Genomic DNA, 24,366 nt, shown 5'->3' with positions numbered 1-24,366 from the left:
TGAGACTTCTAGTTTCTACATCGCCATTATTTTACACCTCAAAATTTAACCAAATCACTACATGCCACGTGTTACACTAGTTCATCAGGATGGATGATCAGAATTGGCCAGATCATGGGCTGATGTGGCAAAAGATTGTGGGTCGTTCAGAATTACGCTATGGATGGGCCATCCAGAGAATGAATTCATTAATTATTTTTTTTTGGCATAAAGTAATAACTAAATAAAATCGCAATCCCAACAAATCCTTTCCAGTAGTTATGAATTATATATCCCTTGCTACAGAAGTAACAACCACTGCTGACGTCACCTTACGTTTTCTTTCTTCCTATGTTTAACGTGCCACGCTCGTGGACTTTCAACTCTTTATTCGAGAGAGAGAGAAGCCAAAAGCCAAACCCAAAACCAAAGCTAAAGCCATTTGTTGCGAAGAAGAACAAGACCAAAAAACCAGTCATCTTTGTGCCATTAAAATCTGAAAAAGAAAAATAATAAACCCTAATTTCGATTTTTCTTTGTTCCATTTCCTTGACTCTCTCTTTCTCTCTCTGTCTATTTAAGCTCTGCCGGGATGAAAGATTATTTATAGATTATAAAGACGAGAAAGGAAGGAATAAATAAGGCGAGATATCCAGAAATCCATTTCTCTGCCATTTTAGTTATCTTGGGCAATATAAAAAACCCTAATTTCGTGTTAAGAGATAGAGAGGTTGGGTAGACACTAGATAGGGAAGAGGGAGATTTGGGCTGGGTTGTGTTTTTAATTTTCTTTTTTTATTTCTGTTATTTGTTTTGGGTTTGATTTCGATGGCTGCTGTTGCGGAGAATGCAATTGGTTCGGATGATCAGTTCATCCATCATCTTGGTTCTCCGACTACTGGTGTTGCTGCTGCTGCTCCGGCTTCTGATCCCAAGTCAGAATTTCAACGAGACGTGCGGCAGCTCGTTGATTTGCTCTCGAAATTGAACCCGTCGGCCAAGGAATTCTTCCCGTCTTCTTACTCTCCCGATCGTCAGTCGCCGCCGAGTAATTTCTCTGAGGCGATTAAGGAGTTCGGTAGTGATGGGAATCCCAATTACCGGAAGGTACTTCCGCTGTGATTTAGTCCCATATTTCTGGTTTTTCTTATTTTTGTTTATGGGATGGAGGTGGATTTATATAAAAAATATCTTTTTTTGTTAAGTTATTACTTTGTACAGTAATGGCGTTGAATTATGGGGCTTTTAGTTCATTTGGCTCTTTTTTTTTTTTTTTTTCTTAATTATTGAGGTCGAATTGGATTTCTGCAAAAGTTGGGTTTTATCAGAAGGACCTATATGCTTGTGTATACCTTGTTTTTTTCCCTGACTTTTTTTACTTATTCTGGGCTTGCCAGAAAAAGAATAACTTTAATCAGGGGAAGAGGAGGTTGAATGGGAGAACTCTTAGAGCTCAGAGAGAAGATAGCATTAGGCGAACTGTATATGTTTCCGATATTGATCAACATGTAAGTAAATAATTATAGAAAGTTTTATTTCTCTCTTCTTTGCGTTTAACATCAAAGTGTTCTTTCCGCCCTTTCTTTTACTCTTCTTTCTACTATTAGAGATACATCATCGGAACTTTGTTAATCTGTTGCATTAGGTTACTGAAGAGCGACTTGCAGCGTTATTTCTTAATTGTGGACAGGTAATTTGTTGTTTATTGGATACTAGATTTTTCATATTAACTAGCCGGCTGATTTTCCTCTTCGTAAATGGTAAATTCAATTCTAATCTGGATGCTGGTATTTCCTTCATTTGTATGCCTGCTTTGTTACTGAAAAGAATGCCAACTTTGTAATTGCAAAAGATTCCATTGTGTTTCTATTATGAGGGATAAACATTCTTTGCCATCTATAGATTTGAGAATTTGTCCAATTGGAGCATCTCTTTTTGTAATATCATTAGGAAATGAAATTCATTGTTGTCCCGCATGCATTGTTTTTTCTTTCTTTTTCCCCTTTATTATAGCCTTTCCGAGTGTCGCTAGCACAAAGCTAAAGGAATGGTTATGTTGGTTCTTTTGTTTGAAACTTTACATGTCTAACACTACTAATTTTATCAGCTCTAATGATTGCTACAAGTGTCTCTTATTTCTTTTCAAGGCAAAAGAAAAGAAATGCCTTGCTATAAGATAAGTAAATATTTATTTCAGTGCACCAAGGGGTTAGAAAATTAAACATAACATCTTGCTTGGTTGGCTGACACCAGACTCTTTTGGTAGTCCACTGGTTTAGTCGGCATCAGTTTGCTTCATTTTCTGGCTTCTCTTTTCCTTCTTAGGGTGATAACCATAACGTAATTTCCATAAAGTTTATTTGGGGAATTTGTGTCCATTTGGGTTTCTTTATGGTGAAAATTACTGATAGGCATTTCTAAATTTCACTTCCAATCAGGGCATGTAAACTAAAACCTTTTCAAAAAAGTTCTTCCAATTGGAACTTCTGCCTACTAGGTCATCATTGTAGTTTGTATTCAACTTCTTCCCAGCTACTTCAATATGGCTTTAGACATCAAATGATCTTTTTTCATTAGTTATTATTGTCGAGGAGAGATCCATTAAAGAGGAAGGCTTTTTTTTTTCTTGTTTGTGCAAAACCAAATTGCCTAAATATATTTCTGATATATTTTCTATTTTTCATATTTATTTAATTAATCATTTATCCATTTGGATTTCCAACAACATGATTCCAGAAAGCTAAGTTCCATGCAAATAACATAAAGGGAAGCATATAAAGAAATTTTCTTCTTTTTGTTCTTAGTTGATAAAATATTAAGTAATAGAAAATGGGGTCTGTACTAGGTTTAGGGCTGGGGATAACTTTAGAAATAAGGGAAATTAGTGCAAAGAGTTCACTACACTTTTGTTTATTGGTAATTTTTCTCTCCTCTATATGTATACATTGTGTTTGGTTGTGGAGAAAAAGGGGGGAAATAAAAGAAAAATGGAAAAGAAAGAGTTTTCTTTTATGAGAAAGTGGGGCCAGTTGACTTTCTTCTAATTCCTTGCTGTTTTCCTCAGCTTTCTCTACCATTTAGGAGGGAAAGTAAAAGAGATCAAAAAGAAAACTTACCTTTTTATTTTATGTTAACCTTCTTTTCTGTTTTGATTTACCTTGTTAACTAACTCATAAAACAACATTGTTGACTAAATTAAGGAAACCCACTTTCTTTTAGTGTTTGTTTTCCTTTCTTCCATTTTCTTCACAACAATATGCAGTATAGGGATCATTGGTGGCATTACATAAATAGATATATGCGTTCTTGGGTCTAGGATCATTAGGGGCTTTGTTTACTCTTTCCGAGGCACACCTTAAAATGCATCAAGGCTTACATCTCACTTCTCCAAGTCCAATCACCTTGCCTCTGCCTCATACTTGTCAAGGTGACACCTAGGTAGACAAGGCGCCCTTGGAGGCTCGCCTCACCCAGTCGCCAAGCAGTTTTGTATACTGTCTTATACAATACTTTTATATGGTTATTTTATTTTGAGATTATGATTATAAAATAGACACTATTAAAACCATATGTGTTTTTTATTAAAAAAATCCAGGTGACTAGGCGACAAGGCACCTCTTGTCGCCTAGCCTCACCTTGGCACCTTGAAAACTATGCTCTGCCTTTGGTCTTTTAAAACCTTGGTTGTAATTTGTCTTGAGTAAAGAGATGGCTAAAATGTATCTTTGCATTTTGTGAGGATCCTTTTTCTAGGTAGGTTCATGAAGTTTGATATTTCAAATTCCACTTCTCCCTATTGAAAATACAACCTAACATATTGTTCCAAATGAAGAAGGCATTTAACTAATTTTTCTTCTGCCTAAAAAACTAATTTCTCCACATTGTCACACATAAGTTCATTGGAGAAGTTTGTTTGTTCTCTTGAGGATCTATTGTTTGGTGATCAGCCTGCTAATCTTGCTTGAACTCTCCATCTATAATAATGACTTTGAGAGAAGCAGCAATAAGCTTCCTTCTTGTGGAGTTTTTAATGAAATATGTGCTGAAGCTTTTGCTCTCTAACATTACATTGATTGGCTTTCTCTTTCTTGATTTTTTAATTTATTTTCTTATCAAATTTAGTTAAGTATGATTATTACTTTCTATTCTGTCAATGTTATTTATTTATTACTTTTTCATGGACATATTTTTCTATTTAGAGGAAAAATTTTTAATGAAGGCTATAGGGGCCACTGCTTGGTGTAATGGTAAAATCTCTGGCTGGCAAGCATGAGAACACAGGTTCGAGTCTGAGAGTGGTCACTTTGTGCAAAAAAAAAAAATGCCAAAGTTTAGGACTTTAACCAGTCTACCCCTCCCAAGACTTCCAGCCTCAGCTATGTGGCGACATAGAGATATGCTAAGGAAAGTCAACTGGATCAAACATGATTGTTACCTTTCATTGGGTGGGAAGATCAGCAAATGCCTTAGCGGATGGGTTAGCTAAGCAAGGGGCCTTAAGGGAACATTTATTTTGGGCTGCGTTGTAATTTTAGTTCTGGTTAATTCTGGTCAATTCTGCTTTAGTTTGATGTAATATTTGTTAGAAGAGGTAACAACCCGTGCCTCCTCTTGGGTCTACTGTATTGCCTCATATTTCTGATTGAATAAATTATATTCATTCATCAAAAAAAAAAAAAACTGGATCGAATATTGGGTAATGGCCTTTTATAGAAAATGAAGGCTATGAATTGATTGCTTTCTATCTCATACGTTTTGTTATTGTGTTGGATGATAATACAAATTGGATGACTTTAGCTTTTGAAATGTTTATTTTGCAGGTAGTTGATTGTCGTGTTTGTGGTGATCCCCATTCGGTTCTTCGTTTTGCATTTGTAGAGTTTGCTGATGAGCGTAAGTTTATTATGTAGCCCAATGTTTTATCTTCTCATTATAGCTTAAACATGCTGAGTCACATCTTAAATGTCATGGAATTTGTTGACAGAAGGTGCAAGAGCAGCTCTCAACCTTGCTGGGACCATGCTAGGTTACTATCCTGTTAGGGTTTTACCTTCAAAAACTGCCATCTTGCCTGTGAATCCTACATTCCTTCCCAGGGTGCGCATGAGTAAATTATAGCTATTTCTAGTTATAGTTATGTTAAATTTATTTGAACATAGTCTCATATAATTTTTGTTGTCTTTCATTTCATTATTTTAATGATTACGTTGATTGACTACAGTCAGAAGATGAACGGGAAATGTGTGCCAGGACAGTCTATTGTACAAATATTGACAAGAAGGTAGGTCCTTATAATTACATGTAAATGGGCTTCTTTATTTGTCTTGTGTGGTTTTTGTATGCATTCTTATTTTCCATTTTAAAGATCTTGACCATGCAACTTTGGTCTTTATGGTCTCATGTTTTGCATATATTAATTGGGTTTAGTGAGTCTTATGGTTAACTGATTGTATATGGTGTCAGGTTTCTCAAAATGATGTAAAAAATTTCTTTGAATCAATTTGTGGTGAGGTCAGCACAATACACCAATACCTTACAATTGGTATTTTTCTTTTTAGCTGTGAACAACTCTTTCTTAGATACCATACTTTTCATTTACAGGTTTCTCGCCTGAGGCTTTTGGGAGATAATGTGCATTCAACACGCATAGCATTTGTTGAGTTTGCTGTGGTAAGTGTTTTTAATATTCTAGAGATTAGCTTGCAACTATTGTGTTTCATTTTATATTAGGATGTTCAATGGATCCCAGTCCCTCTTATGGAATCCTGCAAGGTTGGCATTTGTCAGTATTTAACATTATTTTCTTCCCTATCCTTAGCCAAGTTTTAAACTTTAATCATAGATGATACCTCATTTGTGAGCTTTGATAACCCTCTTTCCCCTTGTTGGAGGAACTTCGTTTTGGTAATAGGTTGTCTTGACCATTGAGTAATTATTGTCTAGTCTTCTCTTGGTTAACATCAGTTGTTCAGTTTTTGACAGGTTTATAAAGACTACATTAATCCTTGTACGATTGAGGACAGAGTGCTATCTGTTGTTTTGCTTGTTTGTGTTTATTAAATATTAATATTTGTAAAGAAGGGATAGATTTCTTAATCATGCTTTTAGCACAAGTTTGGTCTATGATCTGCCCTTTTATTTGCATTAAGATGTTTCTATAACCATGGAAAACTATCTCAACAGTTGAAAGGGCAGATTTAGAATGACTAGCCTAGGGATGCTAAATTAAGAATTGATATTGCTATGTTTACTTTTCTCCCACAGTCCAACCTTTTAGAGTTGATTTTTTATTCTTCACATTAAGAATAAAACTTCTTGATCATTGCTACTGTAGGAAAAGGGAAAAAACTACTTATAGTATCTTTTGTATAGTCTAAAACATTTCAGTTCTCTAAGTTCCTTATGTGCTAAGATGCTTTGAAGCATGTCCTTGATTGGTAAAATTATCATCTTTCTTGTTACTTTTGTAGTTAAAGAAAATGAACAAATCCTCTGTAATAGCATGAATGTTCTATTATAAATTTATAATGAATAAAGTTTCTATCTGATATTGAAAAAAAAGAACAAATTTTCTGTTTTAAATCTCAAAAGTTCCTTCAATTTTCCTAGGTAGATTCAAGGTTTAAGTCATCCCTCTTGACATGTTTTTTCTCCTGATGAGTGATGGAGTTTCCAGAGCAAATAAAGGGAAAAAAACCCAGCTTAAAACGTTTTTTTCATGCCATTTGACATATACCACTACTCTTCCCCCCCCCCCCCCCCCTAATAGGCATTCTGCTACTACTGTTTCCTCATCTTTTGTTTCTTTTATTAAGTGGCAGCTAGTAGTCCCCGTAGGGGTTCATATGTTCCCATGGATAGAGTAGCCTCAATGGATGCTTCCTTCATGATTTTCAATGTTATCAAAGCATTGACTAGTTGTCAACTAGTGAATCGTGGCCCAGACCTACTACATATAACTAGGTTTGGTATTCATGACATTGTTGCATGGGATAACTAAACATTAACTAGGTTGACTAGTTATATTGATTTAACATGTCAACCTATCAACCACAAGGTTATTTTAAGGCTTAATACCAAAAAAAGTTATTTTAAAATTTTATTTGTTTGTGCTTATTTAATTATATAAAACTAGTGCAAGAGCACGTTTGCAAATAAGCATTAACCATATATGAAATGTGGTATTGGGATTTAACTTTTATGACTTGCTCAGAACCCAAGGCAAGTATCTGCTTAATAACATGATATATGCTTTATTTTTTTTATATGCATGGTGTTTCTTTAAGTATTTGAGACGGCATATGGTTGGCTAACAGTATTCAAAATAGAAGCAAGGCATAAAATAAAAGAAAACAATGGAGGGGTTCCTTTAAATTTTCTTCCAATGAGTGGTTTGTTGTACATAGTTGCTACCAACAAGGGGCACATTAAATGATCAATGTTGCAGTTGCACTCCTTTGAAAAACAAAGGCTATAACTCCTTATCCTAGCCTATACTGCCTTCCTTCTTTTATGTTTGCAAAACAAAGACTGTAGACTAAATGTTGCATCATTTTTTTATTGCATACTTGCAGTTTATATCAACTTATTTATATGATTATACCAGTATCTTAAAAGTCGGCATATTTTTTTACCAACTAGTCAATGGCTAGAATCTACTAATCATCTCATTGACTAGAGAGGCCAAAACAACCAGTCATTGCCCCACTGCATTGAACACATGATTTTGATGGTGCGACCACCTTGCGTCCCCTCCAGACAGCACCTTGTGGTTTCACTTAGGTCTTAATGAAGTTCTCATTTGTCATGTCTCATTTTCCAGGGCCATCTTGATGATAAATATTTAGACGGAAATGGTGGAAGGGGTATTATAACATTTATGGTTGGAAACTAATGCAATCTAGAGCTTGGTGGTGTTGGTATTCATGTGTTGTTAATTGTGGAGGTAAGAGGGAATAGAGTTACTAACTAACTAGAGAGGCAGAGAGGAACTTGAGGAAGGCTGATTGGATAGTAGAAAAAGCACAAATAATTCTATTCAGAATAAAACACAACCAGGTGAACCAGAGGATAGTAGATGACTGACACTTCTCATTATGGCTCCAAGACTTGATTATTTTCTCTTCTTTTTTTCCCTTACCAAAAAAGGTATAAGATTTTATTGTGACTTGAATAAGGCTTGATGGATTTGCACCATCAGAAATTGCAAAATAGGAAAAAAAATATCAAATAATTCTATTTAGAATAAGCACAAATAATTCTATTCAGAAGTAAAACACAACCAGGTGAACCAGAGGATAGTAGACGATTGACACTTCTCATCATGGCTCCAAGTATTTTCTCTTCTTTTTTCCCCTTACCAAAAAAGGTATAATATTCTATTGTGACTTGAATAAAGCTTGATGGGTTTGCACCATCAGAAATTGCAAAATAGGAAAAAAGATATCAAAACTTCATGATGTAAATCATATTTTGACCTTTTCATATAGAGTCTTTATCAAAGCCTTATCCCACCTACATGTGTTAAATTGGAATTTTGACAAATGTCGTCAAAATCTTATGATTTACAATATGATTCACGATTTGAATCATGAATCTCAAGGGTTTTAATTGAATCTTATGCTTGAATCCTTTTCTGCAAAAATCTTATGGCTTTTGTTTGAATCTTATGATTTGATTTATAAATCTTATGATTTATAAGATACGATTCCTACAATTCATTGTGATTCAAATAAATTCAATTAAGAATTAGTTCACTAATTTGTCATTTTTTTGTTTGTATTAGTTTTGTGAAGGGAGATTTGTTTTAAAGCGCTACTAGAAAATGAGTGTGTAGGTTAAAGAGCCATTGCATGTGGATTATTTGACTTTCAAGTCAAACTTGATTATATCATCGTAGGCTTCTATTGTATAAGTGGTAAATTCTATTGTTTTAGGTACATATATGGTAGATATGGATTAGAGTAGGATTAAATTATTTATTTATATAGCCTTTTAATATATATATATATATATAATTTTTTTAACGAGTTTGTAAAAAGTAGAAATAGTATTATGATTTATGATATGATACACAAATCGATTTGATTGAATTTTCTCTATGATTTACATTAGTTTTGAGTACTTACCAGAAAAAAAAACATTTGAGATGCTTGATGTTTTAAAGTTTGAAAAAATGTATCAATTTTTTTATAGAAAATCTTTATTTTGTGAAAATATGGAATTTCAAGATTATGGGAGGAATAAAGAGGTTTCCTATCAACCAGGGGAGCTTACTGGTTAGGAAAAATACCAAATAGCCACTGCTCTCAGTCAATAGTCCCATGCTCCATCTCATAGTGAATTTTCCCAAGCAATGATAATTATCAGAACTCTTAAATTTTTACTTTTAGGAAAACCTGCAAATAAGGGCTTCTTAGAACATGTGACTAAGTTTGTTGTATGAACCTAATGCCATGGGTAAAGGTTGGAAAGAGGACTATGAATCATTTTTTCCTTGGGTCCTGAAAAAGTTCCACGGAAGATTTCTAAGGTATTTAGATTCCTTAAAATACTTATAAAAAGATGACTCCTTAAGGCTCTCATTTAGCAGACCCAACTCAATTCAGCCTTTATCCCAATTATTTGGGGCTGGCCACATGAAATGTTCTGGCATTCTGCTATTTCAGGATTCATATTTTTCTGTCAAATTATAATTCTTGATCATTTCTTACCCACTTCAGGCCATGTTTTCTCTGGTATTCCCCTTCATCTATTTTTGTGCCTTCTACTTGCACCAAAGCCACCAAGTCACTCCTAACTGGTGCCAATAATTAATTGGTTGCCTATGCATGTGGCCATAGTGACACCCTTTTAATAGAGTAAAATACATTTATATTTATATTTTCATGTATTTCATATATGCTTTTACTTATAAAGTCTGGTCAATGTCTCATTTTGAAAATTTCAGATGAAAATGTATTGAACAGAAATGCTTCTCAATCCAATCATGAACTGCGTTGTATTTGTTTGGATTAATCCTTTCGCCATACTTATTATTTGTGTAACCAAACTATATGGAAACTTTCAAACACCATCTTATTTTATTCTCCTTGTGCCAAATAGCTAATTAAAATATAGAATTATTTGATATAAGCACAATCCTTAAATGGCTTTTATAGCAAAAGGATGCTAAAAAAATAACTTGCTAACTAAAAATCAATGTGAATTCTACTGATATGCCATCCCAGGCAAATCAAAATTCAGGATCTACAATAATATTTTACATTTTGAATTACAACCTTGCATTCTTGTTTGTGTGTGAAATTTTTGTATAGACAGTATTCAAGGCCTTCCCGTGAACTTTTTACAAGACAACTTTGTTTTATTTTATTTTTTTATGGTTGTTTGCTTGAGTAGGTTTTCTCTATGACCAATTTTTGGTCATTGTGCTCCTTTGATGTTTGATCTTTGTGGTTATGATGGATCTCTATCATCTATGACAGCATAATTTGTAATGTCAAGCTAAATTGTTGAATAGATTCCCGATTTTGTGGGCCACATACCTTGTGCACTATGGCAGTTTAGAACTCTATAGGAGCTTAGGATCGTTATAATGCTATTCTAGTCTGTCAATATTTAATTGAACATTCATGACACTTGCACACTAGGGTAGGGCTGTCAATGGCACCTGAAAATCCGAGACCCGATCTGACATTTGATCCGATTATCTCGTATTTGGATGATGTATATATGTAATCAGATCGGATTTGGATGTTACAATCTACATCCGATTAATAATTGGATCGGATTTGACCCCATCCGATTCGATTAAAATTCGAATCTGATTAGAATATAACATTTATTAATTTTAATATATAAGTTATATAATTATATTTAAAATTATAAAAATATATTCTATATATTATATTATATGTGAATTTATGTATATAATAATTTTAGTGTTATATTTATTTTAATTTATTATATATAAAGGTTAAAAAATGAATCCAAACCGAGTCCGTTAGGATTCAGATTTGAATCCGAGTCCTTAAATCCGATCAGATTCGGATGTGGATTTTGCTGTGAAAGCTGAAATACTGTAGCCGAAGTAGCAGAAGAGAGGAGACCAAGAGGTGCTGAGAATGTCGAACTGAATAGCCTAGTCGGCAGTACTATTATCTATATTATAGTATAGTACAATGGTATAGAAAAAGACTGGAATGCCCCTGATTAGTGATGGGACACCCAGACAACTTAAAACACTAAACAAGCTTAGGCCCATTGACACAGGCCCAATACATAATAACTTAAACTCAAATACAGGCTAATAAGAATTCTTAACAGCCGAACCATCAATATGTAAAAAACCTTCAACCTAACACTCCCCCTCAAGCTAAGCATGGATGTCAATCATGTTTAGCTTGCCAAGAAGGTCCATGAACTTTGCTACAGCCAACCCTTTAGTCAATACATCTGTAGTTTGCATCTCGGATGGAGTGTGAGGAATGCAGAGTTCTCTCGAGACTATTCTCTTTCTAACAAAATGTCGATCAATCTCAATATGTTTTGTCCTGTCATGTTGCACATGGTTATTTGCAATGTTGATGGCAGCCTTGTTGTCACAATACAGTCTGAGAGGACCCTCAACTTTAATACCAAGCTCATTAAGAAGGGTTCTGAGCCATAGGAGTTCAACAACCCCGTGAGCCATAGCTCGATATTCTGCTTCCGCACTTGATCTAGCAACTACATTCTGCTTCTTACTGCACCATGTGACCAGGTTCCCTCCCACAAATGTATAATATTCTGAAGTTGATTTTCTGTCTCCAACAGAACCAGCCCAATCTGCATCAGTATAAGCTTCAATTTCAATTCTATTGTTTTTCCTGAATAGAATTCCCTTTCTTGGGCAAGTCTTCAAGTACCTGAGAATCCTTTCAACTGCTTTCATATGAGGGATCTTTGGAGAGTGCATGAACTGACTGACAACATGCACAGCATAAGCAATATCTGGCCGAGTGAGGGATAAGTATATCAGCTTCCCTACCAATTTTTGGTCTCTCTATCACAGTAATCCTCCCCCACTGATTCCTGTAGGCCATGATTCTGTTCTATTGGAGATTTGCTGGCCTACACCCTATCATACTTGTTTTCTCTAGGAGGTCAAGAACATACTTCCGTTGACATATGTAGATTCCCTCTCTTGACCTAGCAACAACATGCACAGCATAAGCAATATCTGGCCGAGTGAGGGATAAGTATATCAGTTTCCCTACCAATTTTTGGTCTCTTTATCACAGTAATCCTCCCCCACTGATTCCTGTAGGCCATGATTCTGTTCTATTGGAGATTTGCTGGCCTACACCCTATCATACTTGTTTTCTCTAGGAGGTCAAGAACATACTTCCGTTGACATATGTAGATTCCCTCTCTTGACCTAGCAACAACATGCACAGCATAAGCAATATCTGGCCGAGTGAGGGATAAGTATATCAGTTTCCCTACCAATTTTTGGTCTCTTTATCACAGTAATCCTCCCCCACTGATTCCTGTAGGCCATGATTCTGTTCTATTGGAGATTTGCTGGCCTACACCCTATCATACTTGTTTTCTCTAGGAGGTCAAGAACATACTTCCGTTGACATATGTAGATTCCCTCTCTTGACCTAGCAACTTCAATCCCAAGAAAGTATCTCAAATGGCCCAAGTCTTTGATCTCAAATTCCGAAACTAAAAACTCCTTCAGTCTTTTTATCTCATCCAAGTCATTCCTAGTAATTACCATATCATCCACATAAACAATGAGTGTCGTAAGTTTGCTATCCTGTCTCCTTATGAACAAGGTATGGTCTGCACCACTCTAAGTGTACCCCACTTTCTTCATGGCCTCACAAAGCCTCTCAAACCATGCACGGGGAGATTGCTTCAACCCATATAATGCTTTCCTCAGTTTGCACACCTTTCTACCAAATCATAGCCTGGTGGAGGTTCCATAAATACCTCTTCATGAAGGTTACCATTTAGGAAGGCATTCTTCACATTCAACAGATGAAGCTCCCATGAAAAATTTGCTGCTAGTGACAGTAGAACCCGAATTGTGTTGAGCTTTGCTACTGGGGCAAAGGTTTCTTTGTAGTCAATCCCTTCTTTTTGAGTAAACCCCTTTGCCACAAGTCTGGCCTTGTACCCTTCAATGGACCTGTCTTCCCTGTGCTTTACAGTAAACACCCACTTGCACCTAACAATGCTCTTCTCCTCTGGCAAATCCACTAATTCCCAAGTTCTTGCTTTCATTAGGGCTTTCATCTCGTCATTCATAACTCATTTCCACCTTGGATCAGACACAACCTCTGAGTACCTAGAAGGAACACGCACAGAGGAAAGAGCAAACACAAAGGAGTGATAGGCAGGAGATAAATGTGAGTAAGAAACAAAATTAGCAATGGGGTGCCGGGTGGTGCAAGAGCGGATAGGCTTACGGAGAGCAATAGGGAGATCCAAATCAGAAGTATGTGAGTTGGAATTACCTTGGATTGTAGAGACAGATTGATTCGAGTCCAATTGGTTGCTATCATGAGGTTGAGGGCCCCTTTTTCTTCTGTTGTATGTGAGTATCTCTTTCTGTTGCCTACTGGAGCCTTTAGGAACATCTGCAGCATCATGAGAGGTGACCGACACAGTGGGAGCCTCACTGGGTTGACCCGGAATGCCACAACAAGGAGTAGAAGAAGAAGATGGAAGACCCGAGGCAAATAGGGGAACAAAAAAGGAGGGAGAATGAGAATCCTCTTCCATCCCACTAGTCTCTCCCTGAAGAGGATTATGAGAAGACTGAAAATAGGGTTGAGACTCAAAGAAGACCACATCTCTGGTGACATACTTTCTCTTGGAGATAGGGTCATAACACTTGTAACCCTTTTGTGTTGGAGAGTACCCCAAGAATATTCCCTCTGTAGCCTTAGGATCCAGTTTGGTCTTCTTTGGATCCTTCACATGTATGAAACATATACAGCCAAAGACCCGAGGAGGAAGGGGAAAGTTTGGAAGAGTGGGACACAAAGTAGAGAAGGAGTTTTCATACCCAACACCTTAGATGGCATCCGATTTATCAGATATGAGGCAGTAAGTACAGCTTGAGACCAATATTGCTTGGGGACTTTGTGCTGGAATTGTAAGGCTTGAGCTGTCTCCAATAGATGTCTATTCTTGCGCTCAGCAACCCCATTCTGCTGAGGGGTATTAGCACAGGATGATTGATGTAATATGCTGGCATCTTCCATGAATAAGTTCAAGGACTTTTCAAAATATTCAACAGCATTATCTGACTTGAATTGCTTAATCTTCTTATTAAACCGCATTTCAATCATCTTGCAAAATGCCATAGTTATCCGTGGTATTTCATCCCATCATTTTAATAGTTAGATCCATGTACATCGAGAGTAGTGGTCAATAAAACTGATAAAGTAACGGAAGCCAATAGTAGAAACAATGGGTGAAGGGCCCCAGACATCAGAATGAACCAAATCAAAAGGAACACAAATTTCATTACTGGAAATTGGATAAACAGTTCTACATTGTTTTGACATTTGACATACTTCACAGATTAAACTCTTGACTTGAAATGCCCTTAAACAATTCAGGAAACAACATTTCTAATGAAGAGAAAGACACATGACCTAGCCTAGCATGCCAAAGATGCAACCTAGTTATTGACTCCACATTCTCCGGACTACTAGCAACAGATGCTTGTAAGGCTGAACCGATGTTTGCATCAAAATAGTAGAGGCCTCCATATTCATGACCGCTCCCAATCGTTCTCCTTGTCAATCTATTCTGGAAGATACAATGAGTAGGAAAAAAAGTTATATTACAATTCAAATTTTTGGTAAGTTTTGAAACAAACAAAAGATTTGAGGTAAGACTAGGAACATGTAGAATTGATTTAAGAGAGGTTCTTGCTTAGGTCAACCACCCCCTTTCCAGAGATGGTGGAGAAAGACCCGTCAGCAACTCTCATCTTATCTTGATCAGACAACAAATGATATGAAGAGAATAGGGAGGACATATGTGTCATGTGGTCAGTTGCACTGGAATCAATAAACCAAGAAGTAGAGTCAATAGAGCTAGTGACACTGAAGGCAGAGACTGTACCTGATCTGGCAAGAGAGGTGGAAGCAAAAGAATTATTCCTTAGATGGGCTAATGTCCAGCTAAGGACCTCTACCTCACTAGCAGTGAGGCCCAAAGCACTAGTTCTAGAGGAATCAACAACCTGTCCCATAGGAGAAGAAGACACTGTTGGTATATTCTGTGAGTTGTCACCATTGTTGCTAGTGACAAGATTCCACTTGTCGCATGACCCTTCTGTTGTTTCTTGTCATTTCTTAATGCAACTGGCTTCAGGTGAGGATACAGAAGAACCCAACACTTTTCTTTTACATGTCTTTCACCACCACAATGAGTGCACTTGAGGTGCTTCTTGTCTGGATGTCTGTTTCCCTTAGTAGAAACCAGGGCTGAATGTTCTCCGAATTGTTCAGTTGGTTGAGTCTGAGAGTCAACTTGCATTTCCTTTCTCCTGACTTCTTCATTCTTCACTAGATAATAAACGTGGTGTAACTCGGGCAATTCATCTCTCCCCAGAATTTGTGACCTTATACCCTCATACACTAGGTCTAGACCAGCCAAGAACTTGAAGGCTCTGCTCTCTTCAATCTACTTATCATGTCTCTCATTGTCTTTGGCATTTTACCAATCTAATATCAAGTGATGGTCAGGTTCTTCCCAAAGACCTTCTAGAGTTGCAAAGTATGTGGCAACTGTCATATCACCTTGCCTTGAGGCAGCAATGTCTTGATTCAATCTGTAGATTCTAGCATTGTTTTTCTTCTGTCCATAGGTCTTAGACACCTTTTCCCAAATCTTGGCTGCTGTAGGAAAGTGATGAACAGTCCTGGCAACCCGAGGAGTCATAGAGGCAAACAACTAGGACATAACTGTGGCATTCTCCTTGCGCCACACAGCATACTCTGTACTGCCAACCTCAGGTTCCTTCTTGCTCCCATCTAGGTAGCCTGTGAGATCACGGGAAGTAATAAACAGCATTGCGGAAACTGACCACTCCCTGAAGTTATATTCATCCAGTAGCACACTTGTAATCTGTAAGCTGTGCAGATTAGGGTTTTCCAGATTTGAAGACCTTGCCGCAGGTCTGTTATCCCTAGAAGAAACCTCTTCGGATACTGAAGACATCTTGACTGCAGCCTCTGTGTAGATGACACTGATTAAGACTAGCCGAAGCAGTTCTGAAACAGTTCTGAAGGTTCTGAACCAGTTCTGAGGCAGGTTCTGATTAGCCGAAGTGATCACAGCAAGTTCTGACAGCTCTCAACACAGTTTCAGACTTGCCGAGACTGTCACAGTTCTGAAGCAGTTCAGTTACAGCAGCAAGTGAGGTGTTCTGGGTTGGTAACCGACCTGAAACTAAGGGTTCTCCACTATTGTGCTATGCAGACTCCACTTGAACTTCTAGTACTGCAACTGTAAAGAGAGTGCCCCTCCTTACGGCCAATACTAGGACTGCTGAAATCAGTCCTTAACTAGGTCTGTCCTATACAGACCTCTCTTAACAGTCGAATAGCTACTAACTACTAGAAACAGTCTAGTTGGACATTAGCTTCTGGGTCTTACTTCCCTTGTGCCCTACAACCAAGGGAAACCCTAGGTTCGAACCTTGTGTTGTTCTCCTGCAACCCTAGGGTTTCACAGCAGCAACCAAGATGAAAAAAAGAAGAAGAAAGACAGTAGGAGAGAGGAGATGGTGTCGGCTGTAACCAGGAAGGTGCTCAATGCTCTGATACCATGAAAGCTGAAATACTGTAGTTGAAGTAGCAGAAGAGAGAAGGAGACCAAGAGATGCTGAGAATGTCAAACTGAATAGCCCAGTCGACAGTAATATTATTTATATTAGAGTACAATGTTACAGAAAAAGACTGGAATGCCCCTGATTGGTGATGGGACACCCAGACAACTTAAAACACTAAACAAGCTTAGGTCCATTAACACAGGCCCAGTACATAATAACTTAAACTCAAATACAGGCTAATAAGAACTCTTATCAGCCGAACCATCAATACATAAAAAACCTTCAACCTAACATGCTGTGTCTGATCTGAGTCCGATCCGATCTACACTAGGGGTGCTCCTAACTGAACCGAAACTTTCAGTTAGGTAAATATCTGAACCAAAATCAGATCAAATTCACCAGTTAACAAGTTTGGTTGGTTGGTTTTTCAGTTTTTTATTGAAATTTTCATGCAAACAAGAAAAAAAAATCTCTTCTTTCCCTAAATTAAAGAAAACGACCAAATAATATTTTATCACCAACAAAACAAGGATTAACATTTCAACAATATTTATCCAAATACAACCAAATAAACCAAACAACTAGTAATTGTTATAAAAACACACCAATCTTCAGTACTCACAACTTCTAATAAACCGAGCACACATAATTGGGAAGCTATATATTATATATTATAAGTATACTGGTTGGTTTGGTTAGCACAGCTTTTTTCCTAGGTTAACCGAAACTGAACTGAAAAACTGAATCTCTGAAAAGAATAACCAAAAATGAACCAATTGGTTTTGTTGCCCTGGGATTTTAGGTTCAGATTGTCGGTTCATTTTCATGAGCACCCCTACTGCACACCCTATATTTTCTCTGCAGACAAGATGTCATTATATAAGCTCTAAGAGCACATTTGTACTTAAGAAATCAACCAAGTGAAAATTTAGGCAACCAGCAAAAACTTGAATAGTAAAATCATATCTTCTATGATAGCAGAATCTTTCAGTTGTGATCATATATGGCCATGCAAATCTCTATAAGGTAAAAACAGATATAATATGCAATTGATGAACAGTAAGAATACATATGGTGAGGTGAATAAAACTGCATTCCTATGTCCGTAATTAAACAACTATATGGGTATATAAAGGGTTTACCTTAAATGTTTGATGTACATACATAATAGAAGATTTCAGTTGACAAATAGAATATCTTGATGGCTTCTTCTTTTCTTCAGTTTACATTGTAGGGCATGAAAAAAATAAATAAATAATGCGAAGGAAAGAAACTTCAAGTTTTTCAAGTATGAGCGTTTATATCTGAAATCTTTAAGGTCTAAAGTCATGTGAAACAATTGTTCTGAATGGAATTATCTAGGAGTGATTTTTTAATGCATCTTGATGGAAAGGAAATGGAGAATCAAGCAAAGATGAAAGTTATGTAGTTTTGGATGAGGGTGATCTGATTTAGGAAGGACAAGGAGTGGAAAAAGAGGAAAAGTATGTTTTTTAACATTAGATTAGATTAAAAAAATAGGACTACTATATATAATCGAATTAGCAGTTCTGCACTAACCACCATGGTAATTATGAAGAAAACTTGGAAACTCCTTTTACTTCATTTATCATCCAATTCAAATCAATGGTGAGTTGGGCTTTAACAGTACAATTTTAAATGGAAGGGGCTGACAAGTTCAATTTCATCCTTAGGTGGGAATGCCTACTTGGTCTGAAAACCCTCAAGGATACCTTGAACTATGTATTTGGAGGAAACATATCTTCCATCCAGGATTTATTCTATTTGAAAAGTTAATAGCTTGCAAGGCATTGGTGTAATGATAAAATCTCTGGTTGACAAGTGTGAGAATGAGGATATGAATCTCTGAGCTGCCACACTTGGTACAGAAAAAATGCAAAAGGTTGTATGATTAGATCTGTATCCAGTTCACCTCTACCAAGACCCCAGATAGCTGGGACCCGAATGGGCAATGGCCTTTCCATAGTTTGCAAGGCAGCCATGGTTTACTTGACTCAGGTGATTCAGCAAGGCAGATACAATTACCTGATTATTGTGTGAAAACATTTTCTTCTAATGTTTCTATCAACTTAAAACTTGTTTATAATCTGGAATGATTCAAGCTAGGTTAGCCCCTGATCCCTCTGTATGGTATATTGGGCTTTTTTTGTAACTGTTTCAGTAAGCACCACTTTCCTTGGTGATCCTTGTTTCCCATTAGAGCATCTCAATCATTCATATTCTTTAATGATACATCTTCCCTACCCATCTAGCAACATTGTATCAAGCTAATTAGCTAGGTACCAGGGTGAAAATATATTATTCTGTTTCTGTATTGGACATTTTTTTTTGGTATCATCCAAACAGATTTTCCTCTTTATGGCACAGGCAGAAAGCGCTATTTTTGCACTCAACTGCAGCGGGTTGATTTTGGGATCACTTCCTATTAGGTAAGGTGGCTAACTACTAGTCTCTTTTCAGCTGTGTGGATGCGGTTGTCTATGCCGTTGACTTACTGAACTTGTTGATTATGTAGGGTTAGCCCATCAAAAACACCAGTGAGACCTAGAGTTCCTCGGGCAACATTGCACTGACCAACAAACTTCAGCCAAGATAAATGGGTCAATACCATCAGTGTGTTGAGAGAGAAAGAGAGAGAGAGAGAGAGAGTATGTTGTGTTGAAGGGGTGGTGAAACTTTGGTTTCAGTATATAACCATCTTTTCGTGGCAACATTTCTAGCATCCAAAAATGATGACTCACTTTCAAGCTTTTTTAAGTTTCAACAGAATCGGCTCTTGATTTTTTTTCCCAAGTCTCCATATTGCTTTGCACTCCCGGTTCTTCTTGAGTCTTGACTTTTTAAGGTGCTTGATCTAGTTATTGCAAGTAAAAGAAAGCATTAGTAGCGAGAGAACAATCTTTCTAAGCTGTGCCACCTGAATTTGCACAGACAAACACTCATTGTACCTATTCAACTCTTTCCATTTTTTTGCTTGACTGGTAATGACAAAATGAGAATGATTAGTTGATCTTCGATCTGTATTCAAGACGTGCCAAGGGTGAGTCCCACAGTTACTCATTCTCAAGTTGGAATCATTAGCATGCGTGCAGTGGTTTTCAAACATGAAAAGAACGAGACATCGAGTCCCAATCGGTAGTAATAAACAGAACCAAAACTAGAAACAAGAGCGGGACTGAGTTCCAGTATATATATTACACGAATCCCTTTTAGACTAAGCTTTTTGCACTACGGTTTTATATGCAAACCTAGTAACATCAAAAGAAATTAAAGCACAGTGAGTGTAAATTCAAATAAGTAGAGTATAAAACCTTGTATTTTGTATTATTTTGTATGTATTTATACTGTATATATTTGTATTTGTACTCCTTTCAAATTGAGCCTATTGCATCCGTCTGTAACTGTTTTTGAATCTGAGACTAGTATTAGATTAGTTTATCTCCTTCCAGGTTCCAACCTTGTATAAGCGCAAAAGACAAGGCTTGGGAATGGAAATATGGAAACATCAAATTCAAAGGGCATCATAGTGTGCACGATAGTGCGCAAAGTATTTTTAATACATATTGTGGCTGCACGAAGTACTTCTAAGTTCAAATTAAGGTTCAAAAATATTGCAAGGTATTGGTGCGTTACCATTTACCAGGAGTAGCTTGTAAAATGCTCAATATATATATTACTATTACTATTACTATTACTACTACTGTTACTTTAAAAAGCACGAATGGCCTCAAGAATATTTCTGGATTTTTTTTTAGGACAAAATGTATCTCTCTACATTTAAACTTATTGATAAAAAGTGAGGGCAAATAGAGTAATCAGTTATTGATATTAAATGAATTGAATAGAGGTAATTTTATGATATTCAATGCATTCAATTCCCTCTTAATAAATCAATTTTTAATTTATTACCTTGCATTCATGTTCAATGAATTTTATATTTAAGTTATTTTTGTTTCTTCTCATCATTAAGTTCTATTAATTAAATCCATACTTAATAAATTAATAATTCGAATAACACAAAATCTTATACTTTTAAAATCTACCTAGAAAAAATAGAGTTTTCATCGAAGTGGTGGTAAGAAATTAAACCATTTTGGGTCAAATGGGTTAATCCATGTTGCTATGATTAAATAATAAAATTCATAAAAATAGATAAAATAAAAAAAATAGAAATTAAAAAATTAGAAACATTTTTAACATACATATTAAACAATAATAAGTATTATAAATAAAAAATGCTTTTTATTAATGATGGAAGTTGAATGTAAAATTTAAAACCAAGTGGAAATAAAAATATTTTCCTATTCTTTCTCATTAAATCCTATATTTAAGATATTTTTCTCATCATTAAATTCTTGTAATTAAATCCAGAATATTAATTTTAATAGTATAAAAATAAATATTTTGAAAAGTAATTTGAAAACAAAACTGTTTTCTTCCCTCCCGGTGGTGGGCAAGCAATTCGATCATTTGGGGTCAAATGAATTAATAAATAATTTCATAATTAAATAATAAAAATTTTAAAATAAATAAGTATGAAATGTAAGAATTATTTTTATTAATGATGAAATGGAAAAAATCTACCTAAAAATGAAATGATGTCATAGTCAAATAATAAAATTTTAAAAAATAGAAAATATAAAGAATCACAAAAGTAAAAAAAATATAGAAAAATTTGGGCACATATCTAATGTTATATATTTATAAAAAATAAAATATTGGGCACATCTCTAATATTATGCATTCATTATATTGAACAAAAATAAGTATTATTCATAAGAAAAAAAATTTCAATGATGAAAATGTAATACAAAATTTAATGTTAACCTAGAAATCAAACTATTTTCTTTTTGGGTGGTGGGTTAGTGGTTTGGATCAAATGATGTCATAGACAAACAAAATTAAGTGTGATAAGTAATAATTACTTATATAATGTAAATGGATTATATAATTTAAAAAGAAAATTATAGTCAAAGCCGATTATACATTTAAGATTATGTTGTAGGTTGGTCCAGAAACCAATAAAACTCTGACAACCAACTCTACATTTCAAATTATAAAAACCCTTGCCATGTCATTAGAGTCTTCTGTGGTTGTTAACAACATGGGACTCTTAATCCATGTTGGACACAAGAAAAAACCTATACCGAAAATAGGTTTTCAACTTCTTTCTCGATCTCCCTCCCTTCTCTCTCACTCTCGCAATCATCTCTCGATCTCTCACTCTTTCATCTTTGGTATGTAGCCAAATCAAAACCTCTCTCTCTCTCATTCTTCTTCCTCACTCTCCCTCTTGGTTAATATCTCCTTCTCCCCTAGTCTTTTTCTTGCTACCTCTCTCTTTTTTTTTTTGTAATTTTTCTTACAAATTTTTATAATATTAATTAGAGCGTATAAAAGAACTAAAGGGACCAACCACTTGTACAATCAAGTTATAAATTTCTATCAAATTGGTGTAAATTTCTGTTATGGGTCCGCGCGTAGGATCTCGTCACGGGTTGGTTCATGGGGAGAACCTCTTGCTTTCCCTTGCGCCTTCCCTTGCGTGCAGACCCTATTGTGGAAGACTAAATGGGTGATTTGTCCAAGAGACCACCCGAATTCTCCGAATGGGAACTCTCCTTACTCTTCTCTTGACTGGAAAACTGAATGCCTTTACTTCAATTTGTAGATCCTTAAATAGGAGATTACAGAAGGAAATTCCTTATTGGATTCGGCTAGGCTAGGGTAATCCAACTTAAACTCAAACTCCTAATTACTTACTCCTAATGGTAACACAACTCTTACTTAAGATAAGATAAGATAAGATAAGGATAAGGGATAAGGGATAAGGGATAAAGAATGGTGTAGCTGGCGGTGAGTTGGTGAGCAGAGCTGATGTGGTAAGATAAGTGTGGACCCACCCTGATGAGCTATCGTGTGGGCCCTGCCCTACTGCTGTTGCTGGGCGATGCGTGCGTCTCGCAATGCTACTGCCGTGCGGTGCATGCTACACGCTGTCGGGCGGTGCGTGCTGCTGCCTATGACTATGCCGCAGTGCGCTGCCGGGCGGTGTGTCCATAACATCACACCCCTTCTGGACTTTGAGCTTTTCCTCAAGCTCGAATTGAGTGTCGAAAACATCGTCAAAGGAATCTTGGATAGGTGGAATGGCTTTGCCCTCCTGGATTGGGTTCCCATGGAGGGGGTTCATCCTCATCTTCCTCTTGTTTCACCAGGAGGCAGAAAAGTCTCTTGCACTTGTGCCCTACTGAGTAGAGTTCATTGCAATTAAAACATTACCCCCTTGCCCTATGTTCTGCCATCTCAGCCCTAGACATGTGCTTAATGGTGGGTGTAACGACGCTGCTCCCTACACTGGATGTTGATTTGGGATTGGTGCTTGTCTGTGGCTTCCGTTCTTGGCTAGCTGCTGAGTATAGAGCCACTCCGAGTGGTTCCAGGGATGCCCATGCTGATGGAGGCCGCCCCATACTGACGGTTCCGTGGCTGAGCTGTAGTTTACGTTCGAAGGCATGTGCTAGGTTCATGGTTGTGACCAGGTTGGGAGGGTGTTGCATCCCCTCGTCTACCCTTAGGGGTTTTGCTAGCCCCGCGGTGAACATGTTGACTTGCTGATTTGCACGGACTGAGGTCGCTCTGGCGAGAAGGGTTTGGAACTAGCGTTGGTATTCTGCCACGGTTCCATTTTGCTTGAGGTTGATTAACTTGCCTAGCGGGTTGCTTGTCAACGGTGGTCCAAACCTGAGGAGACAATATGACTTGAACTGGTCCCAACTAAGTCCTGGTTCTTCCTGTTTCATTTGGTAGAACCAGAGTTGTGCTTCATCTGTCAGATAGAACGTGGCCAGGCTGACTTTATCCTTTTCCTCCGTGCGCTGATTACGGAAGAATTGCTCACAGCGGTACAACCATCCCAGTGGGTCGCCGCTGCCACTGTATGAGGGAAACTCCAAATGGCTATACTTGGGAATAACTGTAGCTGTTGGGGCAGCGATCTGCTGTTCGCTGGATGCCTCTGCCCAGTTCGGACGACGACTGTTTGTGTTGGTGATTCCCTTCGAACTCCTTTCTTTATTGGAGAGGAATGCTTCCAGCAGGCGTTGCAGCTCCTGGACATCTTCCTTGACTTCACGAACCTCCATGCTGGTTTCTACTAGCCTATGTTCCAGTTCGTGGACCCTGGAAGACAGCGCTCCTGTTCCCCCATGATGGTAGGCTCTAATACTAGAATGTTATTGGCCTGCGCGTAGGATCTCGTCACGGGTCGGTCCACGAGAAGAACCTCTTGCTTTCCCTTGCGCCTTCCCTTGCGTGCAGACCCTATTGTGGAAAACTGAATGGGTGATTTGTCCAAGAGACCACCCGAACTCTCCGAATGGGTGATTTGTCCAAGAGACTACCCGAACTCTCCTTACTCTTCTTTTGACTGGAAAACTGAATGCCTTTACTTCAATTCGTAGCTCCTTAAATAGGAGATCACATAAGGAAATTCCTTGTTGGATTCGGCTAGGCTAGGG

The 24,366-nt window shown here is 37.0% G+C and overlaps 1 protein-coding gene across 2 annotated transcripts; it reads left to right on the top strand.

The window, feature by feature from the left end:
- Positions 1-360: 360 nt before the first annotated feature.
- LOC148866701 (polyadenylate-binding protein-interacting protein 9-like) lies at positions 361-19,858 on the top strand. Of its 2 annotated transcripts, none has more exons than XM_088978974.1 (10): positions 361-1,086; positions 1,377-1,487; positions 1,625-1,669; positions 4,800-4,872; positions 4,967-5,076; positions 5,201-5,260; positions 5,443-5,490; positions 5,581-5,649; positions 19,214-19,275; positions 19,362-19,858. In XM_088978974.1, the coding sequence occupies exons 1-10, from the start codon at positions 808-810 to the stop codon at positions 19,417-19,419; spliced, it is 915 nt and encodes a 304-aa protein (XP_088835100.1). In that variant the 5' UTR covers positions 361-807; the 3' UTR covers positions 19,420-19,858. The 2 variants fall into 2 exon arrangements, with proteins under 2 accessions (XP_088835100.1, XP_088835099.1); XM_088978973.1 differs by having other exon boundaries at positions 4,964-5,076.
- Positions 19,859-24,366: the final 4,508 nt, after the last annotated feature.

Source organism: Nelumbo lutea, chromosome 3 (genome assembly GCF_056320005.1).
Source record: "Nelumbo lutea isolate HS-2025 chromosome 3, American lotus-T2T, whole genome shotgun sequence".
Lineage (NCBI taxonomy): Eukaryota > Viridiplantae > Streptophyta > Magnoliopsida > Proteales > Nelumbonaceae > Nelumbo > Nelumbo lutea.
This window is presented reverse-complemented; position numbering and strand designations above follow the sequence as displayed.